Genomic DNA, 16,872 nt, shown 5'->3' with positions numbered 1-16,872 from the left:
GTGTCAAGAGTGCCAGAAGTATCTGGAACATCATCTCCACTCCTACTATTAAGGAAGCAGTATTTGTAGTTTTGTGTCTCCGTGTAAGACTCAGTGTATCCCAGCCGGTGGAACTTGTTGAGCATCCATTTTGACCCAAATCTATGATCAAGTTGTATGGCAAGCCCCATTTGATGTGGCAATACTCCAGACCGGGGTCGACAGGCCTTAATAAAATTCTGCCCCCAAACGGCAACTCTTTCGTCTGTCTTGACAATCGGTCTCAAGAACATCTGAAGGCTTGCAGGAACAAGTGTCAGCTGACTATCGATGTCAGTCATACTGTGTGTGGTGGGGTGTGACTTTGGACCTAAATCAATCAAGGCAATATCATTGGATATGAACTTGAGTGCCGTCTTTATGATCTGAGTCTTCTCATCTCCATGGTCAAGATTAGCATGATGCTCTCGCAGAATATTGTCGGTGCCATCTTTGAGACAGAGTACATCTGCCCTTCTTTCCTGTGTTGTGAAATACAAGGTGTCTTCGTATTTCTCTAGAAGTTTTATCTTTAGCCAATGCTTTGAATAAGAAAGGCTCTTCTCTGGTGACTGATCAAACTCCTGCAGCTTTTCATGGACTTGGTCCATGTTCATTACCCCATGCTCTAATTCTGAGTCTAACCATTCGCAGAATTCAATAAAAACTGCCTCTCGCTCCTCATCACTACTCCTCTGTCCTCTCTTCCTTTTTCCTTCCTCATCAGTCTTGGACAAACTGTCACCTCTCGCAAACATAAGTTTGCATCGCAAATGGTACAGTGTTTCTTCTGCTACCAAGTCGTTGATCCCTTCCAGGCGTCCAGTGACTTCAGCGCCCCAGTCATCCCCGCGACTCCGTGCTGTCTTCAGCAAGCTTGCCTTCAGTGTATCTGCAGTCAAATTATCTGGCACTCTGTATTTCTTTCTAGCTTGTGCTGGATTATTTTTGTAGAGCTGGGCTGGTTGGTTGCAAAGAATGCATACATCCTTATACAGGAGGTCAACTGACTGTGATCTTCTAGAACTGCAGCCAGTTGATGAACTGAACTCACAAGTAGTGCGTCTTCTCTTCAACTTTGATGACTCTTTCTCTGCCTTTGATGCTTGAGCTGACTTCTTGGTGGTTGCAACAAAGTTGTTGTACAGATCATTTTTACACTTCTGGTGGTACCTCAGTTTTCCTTCCTTTTGAGCCTCCTTCATACGTTCCACAACAGTAACATTTTCGACAGTTTCTGCTTGTTTCAATAAAGTTGAGTATCCCTTTGGAGTTGCCTGTATGAGCCTTTCAGCTGGTGTATCCGAGCGTGCACAGATGAAGCAATTGAGCACAGGTGGAGTAACGTCTTCATCCATATTGCTAGACTCCATGTCCTGCAAAGTAGAAAATTAGATATATTTAGAAATTATTTTTCCACAAAGGAGTGTCTGTGGTGAAATATAAATGTTAACAATCAACTCAGAATCATGAAAAACCCTTATTTGACCCCTCATAAGTTACTTAAGGGCCGATTAAAAAAAATAAAAATTCTCCAAAAGAATTTTTCAGTACCCGAATTCAACAGCTTTTTTTCTGGGTTTCCCACGGGAGTTGACCTTCAACATTTTAACACATGTTATTACACACCTTTACAAACATATTGGTGAAGAAATTTTTTGGTAACAATTTAGTTAACAGATTTTCATATGTTTCCCTTACTATCAGGATCTTGACCAAAATCAAATCAATATGGCCTTATCACACATTCAACCTGCCCAACAAATTTCATCTGAATAAGACCACAACGTTTTGAGATGTCCTGCACACAAACAGGCAGGTGTGAAAACATAACCTCATAAAAAATGACGATTTCCGACTACCTTGACCTTTTGACCTCAAAGGCAAGAGGCTGCAGTGACCCAATATGAAAACCCTGCTCAAATTTAAAGTCAATCGGATGAAGACTGACTATTCTATGCAACCTTGACCTTTTGATCTAAAAAAACCAAACAATTGGCTTCCAGATTTTGATTGGTGAACCAATATGCAAATTCTTCATATTCTAGGTCAATCGGATGAAAATTGACGATTTTATGTAACGCTGACCTTTGACCTTTTGACATTTCAACAAAATTATTAATTTGTCTTCTCCGTATTCTCATGACAAAGAACCACCTTTAGAGGCCATTTTCCCGCGCAGAGCAGGGGTTGACCTTTTTTGGGCACCTTGGTTTCCCTTTTTGAAGCATTTTACAGCCGGATGCCCTTCCTGCCGCCAGCCCTGTTAGTCGCCTCTTGCAACACACAGGGAATTACCAGTGAGCTGGTATAGTACTCAATTTGCCGACCTCGGAAGGATGACAGGCTGAGTCAAGCCCCCTGGAGTTAATTCAGCGATCAACCAGGATTCGAACCCAGAAGTTAGGGATTCTAACCCTAACCCTAACAACCCAGGATCCGAGGATCCCAAGCCGGCACCCTAACTGCTAAGCCAACACCAGGTTTCATTCTCATGATAAAGCTTTGTTGAAAATGTGTGCACAAAACCTCATGGTAAAAAAAACGTTACCTCCAGGACAGACAGACAGACAGACAGACAGAGGCACACGCACACACAGAAGTGATAGCAAAACCCAGTCTACCGCTGCACGAAGGGCGGGAAAGTAACAAAACATGAACGCAACACATGGGTACCAATCGATAAAACAGCGCAATGAATTGATAACTGTTGGAGGAGACAAATAGAGAATGGTGGCATTGGCTTTGTAAGTCATTCTCTTGGAGCAACAAGAATGACCACACTGGGTCACAACCTGCGACAAAATCCAATAACTGACCAATTGGGAAACATTCACTTCAAGCACTATTTAAGGATGAGCAGCACGATTGGAAAACACAGTTAATGCACTGTTGAAAGATGACCTCAACACCTCTCATCCACGATGACAGCTTCCATCACGGTTATGTCAGAATGACCTGATGCATCACAGTCACGGATTGTTAACCCCAATATGGGGCTGTTCAAAAATTCCATAACACTATTTTTATTCGCCATTGATAAGATTTTTCAAGGTCCTTCATTCTAACACTCGACCCAAACAAAGCCAATGCAAATCTGATGCAATAAACCCCGGCAGTGTATAATCGGCAGAGGCCTACAGGCCTGATGTCTTCGGCCCACCAAGATGGCGGCCGTATTATTTTGTCTGAGTGTCATGGTGGGTGGAGGCAAGCGACAAATGTGGGTGGAGTCTGAAAGCTGTCGACCAATGGGTGCACATTTCAAAAATCGACCCCCAACAACAAAACAACAACCATGCGGAGCTCTTGTAGACAATGTTGCAGGTACAAAGAACATCAGCACACAAAGCCAGAATCACAAGTTCAGGATGAGCACGTGAAATCCTTTTGAAGAGGACTGAATCCTTTCTCTGAAATCCACCTTTTGAAGAGGCAAGGTGACGATGTATGTGAGAATTTATTGGATTGAAAGATTTTCTTCTTCCAATGGAATAGGAGATGAAATAACACTCATCACCAGGTACCATGCTCAAAACAGAGCACCGATGCTGCCGAAACAGTTTCTTGGCGAGGATTACAATCCTGGGTGGGTTGACACTCCGCCACAGGTTACTCGACCGAGAGTGCAGGTATTTGGAATTTGGAAATAATAACTCTTTGCCAAAGACACCATAATACAGACTTGGCATTTAATATGGAATATTTTTTTTTTCTTGACTTGGGTTTACTTTCTTAACTCAGTATATCAATCTGGTGAGTTTCTTTTACACTTTGGTGATTTATTTGTTAAAAGAACCATGTCACTGATTGTCTGTCGCAGCAAGAAGTCAACAACAGGATTATATCACAGGTGGCGTGGCAAAATGTACGGACAGGTGCATTTGATGATTGGCTTCACATTCGGGTATACAAGGGTTGTTGCGTTCTGTATTAGTGGAAAACAACTGCTGCACGTCTCCAAAAGTTATTGCCGCTTCCTCTGGAGATGGTCCGTCAACTCGACAATGCTGTTTGTCATGGAGTGGTGGCTTTACGAAATTACGGCATGAAAGAGCGTGCTATTGCTCGGCAGTATGGCATCACTCAAGGTCAGGTGTCAAAGATCCTGAAACAAAATGCTCAGAGGGGTGACCCTACTCCAATACCGAGGCCAGGACGTCCCCGCAGAACCACAAGGAGGGATGATCGCCAGCTGCACCGGTTAGTCCGCAATGGCCGTACCAAGTCAGCGAATCGGCTTAGAGCTGAGTGGCAGCAACTGACAAATGTGCCTGTATCCAGAAGGCTAGTCAACCAACGACTGGTTCAAGCAAGCTATCATGCCAGGCGTCCCCTGAGAAAGCCACGCCTGACCAGACAACACCACCAGCGCCGATTGCAGTGGGCCAGAGAGCACCGTCAATGGCAGCCAGGACACTGGAATCACGTGATCTTCAGTGACGAGTCTAGATTTCTGGTCTATCGTCAAGATGGCCGCGTCCGAGTGCGCAGACAAGTGCATGAAGCCCACAAGAAAGATTGTATAGTGCCAAGAGTCCAAGCTGGAGGTGGTGGGTGACCGTTTGGGCTGCTTTTCATGCAGGGGGCAAAACTGACCTGGTTGTTCTGAATGGAAACCTGAACCAGTTCAAGTACAGGGCCATTCTGGAAGAAACATTGCTTCCATTTGCTCATGCAGCCTTTCGAGGAAACTTTGTCTTCCAAGATGACAATGCACGGCCTCATCGTGCTCGCATGATCCAACACTTTCTTGCTGACCATGGTGTAGAGCAAATGGAGTGGCCTGCCATGTCCCCGGATAGGAATCCAATAGAGAACTTGTGGGCAGAATTAACGCGTCAAATCGACAACTTGGACCAGCAGCCTGCCTCTGTGCGTGAATTGTAGCAGGCTATTGTCACTGCATGGCTAGCGATTCCTGTCCAAACCTTGGCAAATCTCGTGAACAGCATGCCTCAACGTGTACGTGCTCTCCTGAATGCTCGTGGGGGTTACACGAAGTACTGAACTGTAATTTTACTGTCCGTAATCCCAGTCGTAATTTAACTTTTGTTTTTGTTAAAAAAAATGTGGCTAATGTGCAAAATAAAGAGATACTTCTGGAAAACGTACAGAAGTTTAGCACAGTACTGTCCGTGAATTGAGTTCGATAACAGTTTACATCACTTTCAAGGATCAATTTATTTGTTTCGAAATGTCAAATGTGGTTTTTGTTTCTTTTAAAGGTCACATTAACAAAATCTAGAATAATTTCAACATAATTCCAATGAACTTTTGGTTCGAAGACATCTTGAAAAGTAAGTTCACCCCCACAAAAAAAATATTCCATATTAAATGCCAAGTCTGTATATTTAACGTCCACCAACTAATGCCAACAGCCAAGACACCCGATGAACCATTGTACGGTTGTTGGGAAATTTGGGAAACTTATTTATTTTTGGAAAAATTAAATTTCCCAACCAGGCCATTGGGAAATTTAACCTCCATCCAAGAGATGGTGCACATATTAATGTATCCCTCTGGATGTGAAAGAAGAAAGAGCAATCAGAGATGGCAGAGCCTCGCCAGGACGTGTTTGTGTGGTGTTTATTAGCTGCTGTGTTTGTGTGGTTTATCAACGACGTAGATTCATATTCACCCATACATTTTTGCGTCGATCATGCTCAATAAATTTCAAACTTAACAGATCAAGAGTTCTACTTGCCCAATTATGATGTCATAATAAAGGCACTGATGACATCATCATGAATATATGTTGTTCCCTGTGAGGAGTACTTGGCAATGAGCCATGTTTGAATTTTTCTTCATGGAGTGGTTTCGGAGATATGAAGGTGCAAAGTCTTTCATGATTTTTTCCAAGATGGCACCATTACCACGTGACCTATGACATCATAATTATCATTAAAATATTCTACAGGAGGATGCGCTTCAATGGTGAACATTTCTTCACAATCGGACCAACGGTTGCAGAGAAAATCATAATCACGTTCTGTGCGGTCAAACAGACAGACAGCCAATTTTTTCCATGGAGCGGTTTTGGAGATTTAGAGGAGCAACGTGTTTCGATTTTTCCAAGATGGCGCCCGTACCCCGTGACATGATGACATAATTGTCATTAAAAATTCTACAGGAGGTGTTCCTATTGCAAAAAATTTCGTGTCAATCGGACCAACGGTTTCAGAGAAAAGCATACTCACCTTCTGTGCAGACAAACAAACAGACAGACAGACAGACAGACAGACAATCAAACGGATCCAAATGCAATTCCCTCTCTTCTGGCAAGGGTAAAAACAGGATGACAGGTTGTAGCTGGGCTGATATTCAAACAAAGGTTAGACAGTTCATAGCCCCGTGTGCACACCTCTAGGCTATCCTTCCAGCCCTAAAGGATGGTGATTGGAAGAAAATGCTGATTACATGCATGGAGAACATCAGAGAGCCAGACAACCAATGCCCTTGTGTCTAGAGAGACCATGGCAAGTAGAGCGGAGTGCCACCAGGTGTCCAGAGAATTACCTACCTGTGAAAAACTATTGCAATTCCATGCTTATCCAAATATCAAATTTCCTCACCATTCTTGGGATTATTGCTCACCCCGAGTACACAAAGTTACCAGATTACCAACACATAAAAAGGCAATTCAAATGTGACAGCATGTTCCGAAATGCCCCTATCCCTATACGCTGACAGTGCATCAGAGTGACAGCCGTTATCAGATTTGTTTCTTCAGTAATCAAACCAAAGTCTCGTGATAAATCTTCTACCGACTCCTCTCCGGCCTTGCTCCCCCAGCTCCATCGGTGCTCTGTCCCCCAAATATTCCTACAGGTCGCACGAAATCTACCAGAAACCCTCTTCTGGTGAAATTGCCAAAATCAAGACTCTGCTCACCTTCACTCTTTCATTCCTCTTTATTCCCACCTCTGGAACAAACTCCCACACTCTCTTCAATCCCACTCCTCCCTCCAGGTCTTTAAAACAGCTGTTCACCACCATCTTTTATCTTCCCCTATCCAAAACCTTGATCTCTTCTACCCCCCTTAATTCACCCCAGATCTACTTCTTTTTTTTTTTTAAATACCGACTTCTCTCTTTCCTGGAAGTTCTGACAGTGTCCATGTGTTTCATACCTCTCCCACCCCCCCCCCCTTCCCATGCCCCCTCCCCCCAAGCCCTCTCCCTCCCACAGATCTTCCGTTGTCCCTGTTCTCTGCTGTTGTGCTGGTATGCTTTCCTCTCTCTCCCCCCCCCCCCCCCCCTCTTGTGTCCCGCTCCCTTTATTGTATGTTTTATGTGTGCTCTTCAAGCTCTTACACGAGACTCGACTCTGTATACAAGCAAAAAAAAACAACAAACCTGTCCCCAACAATTTCTCGGATATGCATGGTCCGATTTTGTTCAGATGTGTCACACTCACAGTGCATGATGGCATCCATGTGCATCTCACTTTATTTTGCGATCTAAACAAAGATGGCCGGCTGATAGACCAGCGGCCATTTTACTTGTAAAAAACCCAGTGTTGAACACGTCCTCAACCATTTCTCGGACATGCATTTACCAATCTCATTCAAACTTGGCACACGCATAATGAAAGATGGCTTACATATGCACTCCATTTTGTTTTGACATCAAATGCAAGATAGCCGACTGGTGGCCATTGTATTACTTAAACGTGTTCCCAACCATTTCTCGGACATGCATGGATATATTTTGTGCAAACTTGGCACAAAGACAGTACATAAGAGTATACATATGCAGAAGATTTTGTTTTGTAACCCGACCAAAGATTTCCGACTGGCGGCCTTTAACTCCGCACAGCCATATTACTAAAACCACGGGGGCTATTTGGATGGCATTTTATGTCTTTTTCTCCTTGTTACTTCTCATGTGTGTAATAATGTTGGATGATTGAGTGAAAGATTTTCCTCAAATTTTGCATTGGTGTGGACATTATATCGTGTGTTCGGGGCTCGCATTATTTGATGAAGGATTTACCACAATTTTTGCATTTGTATGGACATTCTCTTTGTTTGCAATCTCCTTTGTCTCTTGTTGGTTGTTATCTCCATATGCGGGTATTAGCAGGTGGGAGGAAGTTCTCCCAGAACTCAAAATCTCCACCTCCTTTTTCGGTAAAGGATAATTATTTTTTTGCTTTATTATTTTATCATTTACTTTGTCATTATTCGTTCAGTGAGGACTTGTGAAGGATTGTGAAACTCCATTCTCATAGCCTTGTTCCAAGGGCTCTTTTTTGAATCTTTACTGAACCTCTGACAGCTTCCACTTGTAAGTTTGTAGTGATATTCCCCAGAATGCATTTTAAGTACTCAGTAAGGGTTTTCTTGATCATCCTTCTTGCTCTGATTATCACTGGTAAAATTTCAGCTTTCTTAAATTTCTAAGAACTCTTGACCTAATTTTTCATATCCTGGTATTTGAGCATTTTCTTGGTTTCTGAAGCATTGAGTCGAAAGTCATTGGGAACGAAACCTCAATCAATAGTGCTGCGTTTTCCTTTTTGTGTTTGAGCACTATGTCCGGACGCAATGCTCCACCTGTAATGTCTACACTTGATGGGATCACCTTGTCATGCGTAAGCACTCTTTGTTCATTTTCAAGGATTAATTTTGGTTTGTGTTTCTATGATTGTTCTGGGACCGGAATGTTGAAATATTTACAGATGTGCCAGTGGATTACTCTAAAGACGGTGTCATGTCTTTCTGTGTACAACTATTCCGACATGAATTTTTTTTACATCCCGAAAGGAGGTGACTGGTACTTTCCATTTCTTCTCCACAAAACGAGCATTTGTCCAATTGGGTCAATCCCACCATTTTCTTAAAGCCATAAGTGTAGTGCCCCTGGTCTTGAGCATTTGTGATGACAGACAACGTTCTCCATTCCAATGAATTTGACCTCTTCCTTGCCATTCCAATGAGCTTTCCTTGTCAATCCATTTTCCTTCAAGCTCTTTTTTCATTCTACCATTTGTCACAGTACAGTATATCTGCTGATATTTATTCTTGTAGTTTTCCTTTTTCTTCTTTGCAATCATTGGTGCTGTATTTGCTTCCGTTTCGTTTTCCTGTGTAGTATCCTGCACTTGCACCTATTTTTGGAAGTTTGTTGCGAAATGGATTTTTTCTGATATGTCGTTTTCTTGCTCGTGTACAAATCTCATTCGACAGTCGACTGAGCCTTGTGAATTTTCACGTGCGTTTTCAGGGGGGGATGACAAATTAAAAGATTATCTACAAATTGTGTGTTTGTAGTCTATTGCCAGAGATGATGTTGTTACCCCATGCACATGAAGCAAAAAGGCAGGTTAAGAAATTCGTTCTAGTCTGAGATTATGTTGTTATACATGGAGTGGTTTGTGGTTTACGAAGAAAGAGAACATCATTACAAATGCAAAAATTGTGGAAGATCCTCATTCATCATTTTCATTCATCATTTCTGCCCCACAGGTGTAGCCTGGTGTTGGGCCAGCGGCTAGGGTGCCAGCTTAGGATCCTAGGATCCTGGGTTCGAATCCCGGTCGATCGCTGAATTAACGCCAGGGGGGTTGACTCAGCCTGTCATCCTTCCGAGGTCGGCTAATTGAGTACCAGTTCACTGGTAATTCCCTGTTTGTCGTAAAAGGCGACAAAAAGGGTTGGCGGCAGGAAGGGCATCCGGCCGTAAAACATTGCTTCAAAAAGGGGACCAACAAAAACAACAACCACGGTGCCCGAAAAAGGCCAACCCCCACTTTGCGGGGCAAAATGGCCTCTAAAGGTGGTTTTTTTTTTGTTTTGTTTTTTTCTGTCCCACAAGTTTTGCAATTATGTGGGCATTCTACTTGTTTGTAATAAAATCTTTCTCCCCATTGTGAATTGTTATTTGTTTTCCACTTAAAGGACCAAATAAAAAGCTTTTCACACAATGTACATTTTTTATGGGCGTTCTCCATTGTGAATTCTCAAATGTCTTTTGAGGTTGCACAAGTGAATGAATGATTCTCCTCAAATTGTGCATTTTTTGTAAGAACGTTCTGTATTGTGTATTCTCATGTGTGTGGTAAGGTTGGATGACTGATTGCAACATTTTCCACAAATTGAGCATTTGTACGGGCGTTCTCCATTATGAATTCTCATGTGTATTTCAAGGGTGGATGGATGAATGAAAGATTTCCCACAAATTGTGCATTCGTATGGGCATTCACCATTGTGAACTCTCATGTGTGTTTTAAGGTTGGATGATCGACTAAAAGATTTCCCACAAATTGTGCATTCATATGGGCATTCACCATTGTGAATTCTCATGTGCGTTTTCAGGTCAGTTGATCGACTGAAAGATTTTCCACAAATTGTACATTTACATTGGCATTCACCATTGTGAATTCTCATGTGCCTTTTAAAGTTAGATGATCGATTGAAAGATTTTCCACAAATTATGCATTTGTATGGACGTTCACCATTGTGAATTCTCATGTGGGCCTTAAGGGTCGATGAATGATTGAAGGATTTCCCACAACTTGTGCATTTATATGAGCGTTCTCCATTGTGAATTGCCATGTGTGTTCTTAGGGTGGATGAATGGCTGAATGATTTTCCACAAGTTGTGCATTTGTATGGGCGTTCACCATTGTGAATTATCACATGTGATTTAAGGGTGGATGATCGATTAAAAGATTTTCCACAATTTGTGCATTTGTACGGTCGTTCTCCGCTGTGAAATCTCATATGTATTTTAAGGCTGGATGACCGATTAAAAGGTTTTCCACATTTTGTGCATTTGCATGGATGTTCACCTTTCTTTCCGTTGTGAGCCTTGTGAAAATTCTTCTCTGCAAACATTTCCTCCTTCAGTTTTCCTTGTTCGTAAAAATTCCTGTTGGTTTCATTTGGGGAGTCCTGCGGGCATGTGTCTGCGCTGTTCATAAAAGAAGGTGCAGTCTCCCTTATATATTCAGTGGATTCACCTGTAAATACAACATCATATGACCTGTGAAAAAAAAAAATCAGATTCTGATCAATACCCATAATATCATTCTGACAAACGTACCCCAAGTCTAACATGTATGTATGTATTTGTTCCACTGCAGAAAAGCAAAAATATATTCTTGAAGTAAACATGCAGGATTGTACAAAAGGTTGTTTTTTTCCAATGGTTTTCTCATGATATTCTTCCTTGAGGTTAATTCATAAAATTATCATCAGGTCACGTGTTTATTATTCTAAAATTAACAACTTTTAGAAATGCCCATGTAACAAACTGCTTAAGTAAACTAGATGGTATTCATAGAATACTTACTCTGTGCAGTCAACTTGGGTCGAGCCAACTCTTCTGTTTTTGAACATTTTTTTTCTTTGATCCAATATGGCTGCCAAACCACGTGAGCACTGACATCATAAATTTACATTCTCTAAGATAATTGTTGCGTAGATTACGCTCAAGAAATTTCAAACTGATCAGACTAAGCGTTGACCCTGTTGAATTATGACGTCATAATTAAGGCACCAATCACGTCAGCGTTAACAACACTTATTCCCCATGTGGAGCTCTTTACAATGATCCACGTTTGATTTTTTTTTTTTTTCCATGGAGTGGTTTTGTAGATATATAGGTGCAGCGTTTTTCTGTTTTTCCATGATGGCACCCGTGCCACGTACCTATGACATCATAATTATCAATAAAATATTCTACAGGAGGGAGCACCCCTCTTATGGTAAAATGTTGTGTCAATTGGACCAACTGTTGCAGAGAAAAAAAAAATTAATGCTGATCGGATGAAGCATGAAACAGTCGAGGCCAAAACATTTCAAATAACTTACAATTTTCTCTAAAAATAAGTTGAAATTGACAAAAGTATTTGGTCTCCACAATTCTTTATTTTGCTGTTCATATTACAGAACCTTTGTTTTTGATTAAGAACTTAATATATCCTTTTAAATCAGAAAATAAAAAGAAATGGCATTGACAAAGTTATTGCCACCCTTGACTTAATATTTGGTAGCACGGTCTTTGGACAAAATAACTGCAGTCAAGCGCTTCCTACAGCCATGAATGAGCTTCCTACACCTCGCTACTGGCAGTTTGGCCCACTCTTCTTGTGCAAACTGCTCCAGTTCTCCCAGATTTGAAGGGTGCCTTCTCCCAACTGCTGTTTTCAGATCTCCCCACAGGTGTTCAATGGGATTTAGATCTGGACTCATTGGTGACTACTTCAGAACAGTTCAGCGTTTTGTCTTGAACCATTCCTGGGTGCTTTTTGAAGTGTGTTTGGGGTCATTTCCCTGCTGCAAGACCCATGACCTTCAACGGAGATCCAGTTTTCTGACACTGGGTTCAACATTGCACTCCAAAATGCCTTCGTAATCTCCTGATTTCATGATGCCATGAACACATTTAAGGCACCCAGTGCCAGTGGCAGCACAGCAACCCAAAAATATCACTGAACCTCCTCCATGTTTGAGTGTAGGGAAGGTGTTCTTTTCTTTGAAGGCTTCATTTTGTTTTCTGTAAACATAGAGATGATGTGCTTTACCAAAAAAGCTCTAATCTCCTCCTGGAGATTCTCCTCCATAGAAACCCCTTTCATCAAGTTGGCAACAGATGGTTTGAGTTGAAACTGTCATATCTTGTGTCTGAAGACCAGCTTGAATCTGTTTGGCAGTTGATCGAGGTGCTTTCTCCACCATTCGAACAATCCTTCACTGCAATTTTCAATCAAGTCTTCTCTTGTGGCCACGTCCAGGGAGGTTGGCCACAGTGCCATGGGCTTTAAACCTACTGATAACATTGCGTACGGTGGACACAGGCACATCAAGATCTCCGGAGATGAACTTGTAGCCTTGAGATTGTACATGCTTGGCTACAATCTTGTGTCTGACCTCCTCAGACAATTCTCTGGTTTTCTTTCTTTTCTCCATGCTCATTCACACACATGTGAATGCACACACATGTCATGCACACACAGTGACACAAAACAGCAGAATGACTCATTTTCTCTATTCAAACTGGTTGAATGAGTGATTTTTATATTGCAAGCACCTGTAACTCACCACACGTGAGTTCAATTCCAAAGTAAAGGAGAATCACTTGCTTTAAATCTAATTATATCTAACAACTTCTAAAAGGTGCCAATAATATTGTCCAGGCTATTTTAGGATTTCTGTGAGGAATAAGCTAAGATTTAATAATTTTTTCACATTTTTTTGTTTTGTTCCACTGCAAACCAAGGAAATACACATGTGGATACCAAAATATTTCTTAATTTCAACAATTTTGTGGAAGAAATGGTGCATTATTTGAAAAAAGTGCAGGGTGCCAATATTTTTGGCCACGACTGTACTTGTCGAATTATGATGTCACAATGAAGGCACCGATGACATCATCATTAACATATCTTGTTCCCCATGGGGAGTACTTGATAATGACCCAAGTTTCAATTTTTTCCATGGAGCGGTTTCGGAGCTATAGAGGAGCAACGTGTTTCAATTTTTCCAAGATGGTGCCCGTACCCCATGACATGACATCATAATTGTCATTAAAAATTCTACAGGAGGAGATGCTCCTATGGTAAAAAAAATTTGGTGTCAATCGGACCAACGGTTGCAGAGAAAAGCACACTCACCTTCTGTGCGGACAAACAAACAGACAGACAGACAATCAAACAGACCCAAATGCAATGCCCTCTCTTCTGGCAAGGGTAAAACTAGGATGGCAGATTGTTGCTGGGCTGATATTCAAACAAAGGCTAGACAGTTCAGAGCCCAGTGTGCACACCTCGAGGCTATCCTTCCAGCCATAAAGGATTCTTTGAGGAAAATGCTGACTGCATCCACAGAGAACACCAATGAGCTAAAAAAACAATGTCCTTGAGTCCAGAGAGAGACCTTGGCAATTAGAGCGGAGTGCCAACACATGCACAGAGAAACACCTGCGAAAAACTATTGCAATTCCATGCATATCCAAACGTCATATTTCCTCACCATTCTTGGGATCATTGCTCACCCCAAGTACACAAAGTTACCAGATTACCAACACATAAAAAGGCAATTCAAATGTGACAGCATGTTCCGAAATGCCCCTATACGCTGACAGTGCATCAGTGACAGCCGTTATCAGATTTGTTCCTTCAGTAATCAAACCAAAGTCTCGAGTTGAATCGTGAACATGCAACCAACTGATATATACTGCGACTCTTGGATACATTTTACTCTTATTTACCACAAGTGAGTTTGGCAATGGCTCCAACATGTCACTTTTTTCAATAAGAGATGGTGGTGAACAGCTGTTTTAAAGACATGGAGGGAGGAGTGGCATTGAAGAGCGTGTGTGAGTTTGTCCCAGAGGCAGGGAAAAAGAGAAATGAAAGAGTGACGGTGAGCAGAGAGTCTTGATTTTGGCAGTTTCACCAAAAGAGGGTTGCTGGCAGTTCATGTGCATCCTGAAGGAATATTTGGGGGACAGAGCACAGACAGAGTTGGGGGAGTTAGGCTGGAGAGCAGTCGGTCGAAGACAGAAAGACCACCAACCTGCCTGCGGTGAGCGAGTGAAAGGCCCTCAGAATCAGCTTCATCGCGGAAGATTCCAATGATTCTGAAAGCTTTGGTTTCTACAGCGTGAAGCCGAGCTAGGTGTGAGGGAGGAGCACCAGCACAGAGGGGAGAACAGTATTTCATTGAGCTGTGGATAAAAGCTTTGTATGTGGTGAGGAGCTCAGGTGTGCTGAAGAAGGACTTCGCACGAATGAGGATGCCCAGTCGGCGACTGGCTTTGGAGGCCAGCTTGGAAATGTGGTTTTCCCACGAAAGATCATGGCAGATAGTGAGACCCAAAAGCTTGAGTGACAGAACTTCTTGAAGAGGATTGTTGAGAAAGTAGATGGGAGGGTTTTCCAGTCGGTCTTTTCGGAGAGACAAAGTGACGGTGTGAGATTTGTCAGGATTGAAAGACATGTTCCACACATTTGACCAGTTTTTGATTTTTTTTTTCCAGGTCTGCAGAGAGTGAAGAGGCTGCTGCCTGCCGATCTGAGGGTTGAGATATGGAGCGGCAGAGAGTGGAGTCATCAGCTAAGTGACGGAGAGGATTTCCAGAGTCGGAGAGATCATTAATGAAGACTAGAAAAAGCACAGGGTACAGCACACTGCCCTGAGGAACTCCAGCCTGGACAAAAAGAGGAGATGAGAGAATTCCATTCAGGGCCACACTTTGACTGTGACCGGAGAGGAAGTCCGCAAGCCATGCGCGGAGGTTTCCTTGGATACCAGAGCATCATAAGTTTCCATGGATCCTCAAATCAATAATGGTGAAAGCATACTTCATCGCTTATCATTATTGAGTTCAATTAAGTCAGCGGGCCAGATGTAATCAACTCCTTTGGAATAAACCATCCTTCTTTTAAACTTTGTGATTATTGGTTTATGTAATTCACGAGCTAAAAGTATATTAGGTAAAGACGCTTCAATATTAATGACATCATTCGTGTTTAAAAGTTTTTTTTTGGAAAACCAAGCCCAAGTCTCAATTTGGCGCTTGTCATCTTCTTCATGATAAACCTATCAACTTTCTCTCTCAACGTTGGATTTTGTGTTAAAGAAAAATTATACAACATTTCTCTGTCGGCTTCGTGCTTTTCATCCAACGTCGTGCTATTCCCAAAATCAACATCGTGCATCATACAAACTTCATCAACCCTATTTCGAGGTTTAAACCAGGGTTTAGGATTGTTCGCCTAATCTAATCTTTTATCAAAGTTTGTTCCCAGACCACAGAAAGAATACCCCGGCAGATGCAATTCCCCCGGAATACCAGTTGTTGTAAATCTGCTTCCAGATAAAAAATTGTGTATGTCTACCCCACGTTTTTGTTTGGAGAAGAATTTACTCTTTTTCTTACCACACACTGAACATATGCCCTGTTGTATAACCCTATTATTTTTACTTTTCACATGTCAGATATTTTTATTATCGGTTTTATTTTGATATTTGAGACAATAAATGATCGTCATTGTATTTATTTATGAGAAAAAAAAAAAAATCGCACAGGGTGCGAAAACCTTTTTAGTTTCCAACATATACATTTTAATCTCAATCTATAAACATAAAGTATCCTTAGAAATGCCTTCACTATCTCCTCCATTTATTTAGGAAAAAAATAAACGTAAAACTTTATCCAAAGTCAATAACACCAGCATCATCAACTACATAATCTTTCCCTTATTCCTCATCTCCACCTTCTCGTTTATATCTCCTCCCCGAAATTGAAGTCATTCTTGAAAGTAATATATTTTCATTAGACTTTTTAATTATTTCTTTCCTCTTCTGTGCGTTGAGTTTGATTTATTGTATGTAATACCTCCAATATTTTTCTAATCTCATTAATATCCATATTTTTACATTTTTCCTCCCTCTCTTCCCTTTCTCTTTTCTCCCTCTCTTCCCTTTCTCTTTTCTCCCTCTCTTCCGTCTCTCTTTTCTCCCTCTCTTCCCTCTCTCTTTCTCCCTCTTGTTCAACTCCTTCCTCATCTCTTGGTACCGTTGAACTATCTTCCTGTAGAATATCAAACATAAATTAATCTGGATTCGGTGATATACATCATTATTTTTCTCATAATAGGAAACCAATAAGATTTGTTGATGATTTCTAAAACAGTTTTATATTTCATCACTTTTAGAAGTTGATTTTTATTTAATATTCTAATTAAATCTCCATTTGTAGGTTTAGCAATATCAATACAAGGCCAGTTCTTAATTAAAAAATTCCCATGGCTATGTTCCAATTCATAATAATGAATGTAATATCTAGCACCCTTTTCTTGCATCCTTGAATACAAAAAATATAATTTTCTTGTGGCCT

General features: G+C 41.4%; 3 protein-coding genes across 7 annotated transcripts in view; all 3 read right to left on the bottom strand.

Moving 5' to 3' along the window:
• Positions 1-16,872, bottom strand: part of LOC137413621 (uncharacterized) — a 178,634-nt gene that overhangs the window by 59,152 nt on the left and 102,610 nt on the right. For 3 of the 4 annotated variants that reach the window (XM_078778432.1, XM_078778435.1, XM_078778433.1), the window contains one exon: positions 10,817-10,987. In XM_078778432.1, the coding sequence (XP_078634558.1) occupies positions 10,817-10,987 (171 nt within the window). Of the gene's footprint in view, positions 1-10,816; positions 11,011-16,872 lie in introns of all 4 variants that reach the window. The other variant, XM_078778434.1, reaches the window with a different exon arrangement.
• LOC137413618 (uncharacterized) overlaps positions 1-16,872 on the bottom strand; it is a 217,936-nt gene that overhangs the window by 98,537 nt on the left and 102,527 nt on the right. The window lies entirely within an intron of this gene.
• LOC137413619 (uncharacterized) lies at positions 7,455-10,792 on the bottom strand. The gene has a single exon (XM_068099052.2). The coding sequence runs from the start codon at positions 10,746-10,748 to the stop codon at positions 10,029-10,031; it is 720 nt and encodes a 239-aa protein (XP_067955153.2). The 5' UTR covers positions 10,749-10,792; the 3' UTR covers positions 7,455-10,028.

Source organism: Myxine glutinosa, chromosome 5 (assembly GCF_964187855.1).
Source record: "Myxine glutinosa chromosome 5, kmMyxGlut1.1, whole genome shotgun sequence".
Taxonomy (NCBI): domain Eukaryota; kingdom Metazoa; phylum Chordata; class Myxini; order Myxiniformes; family Myxinidae; genus Myxine; species Myxine glutinosa.
The sequence above is the reverse complement of the archived record's forward strand: the minus strand, read 5'-3'. Positions and strand labels throughout refer to the sequence as shown.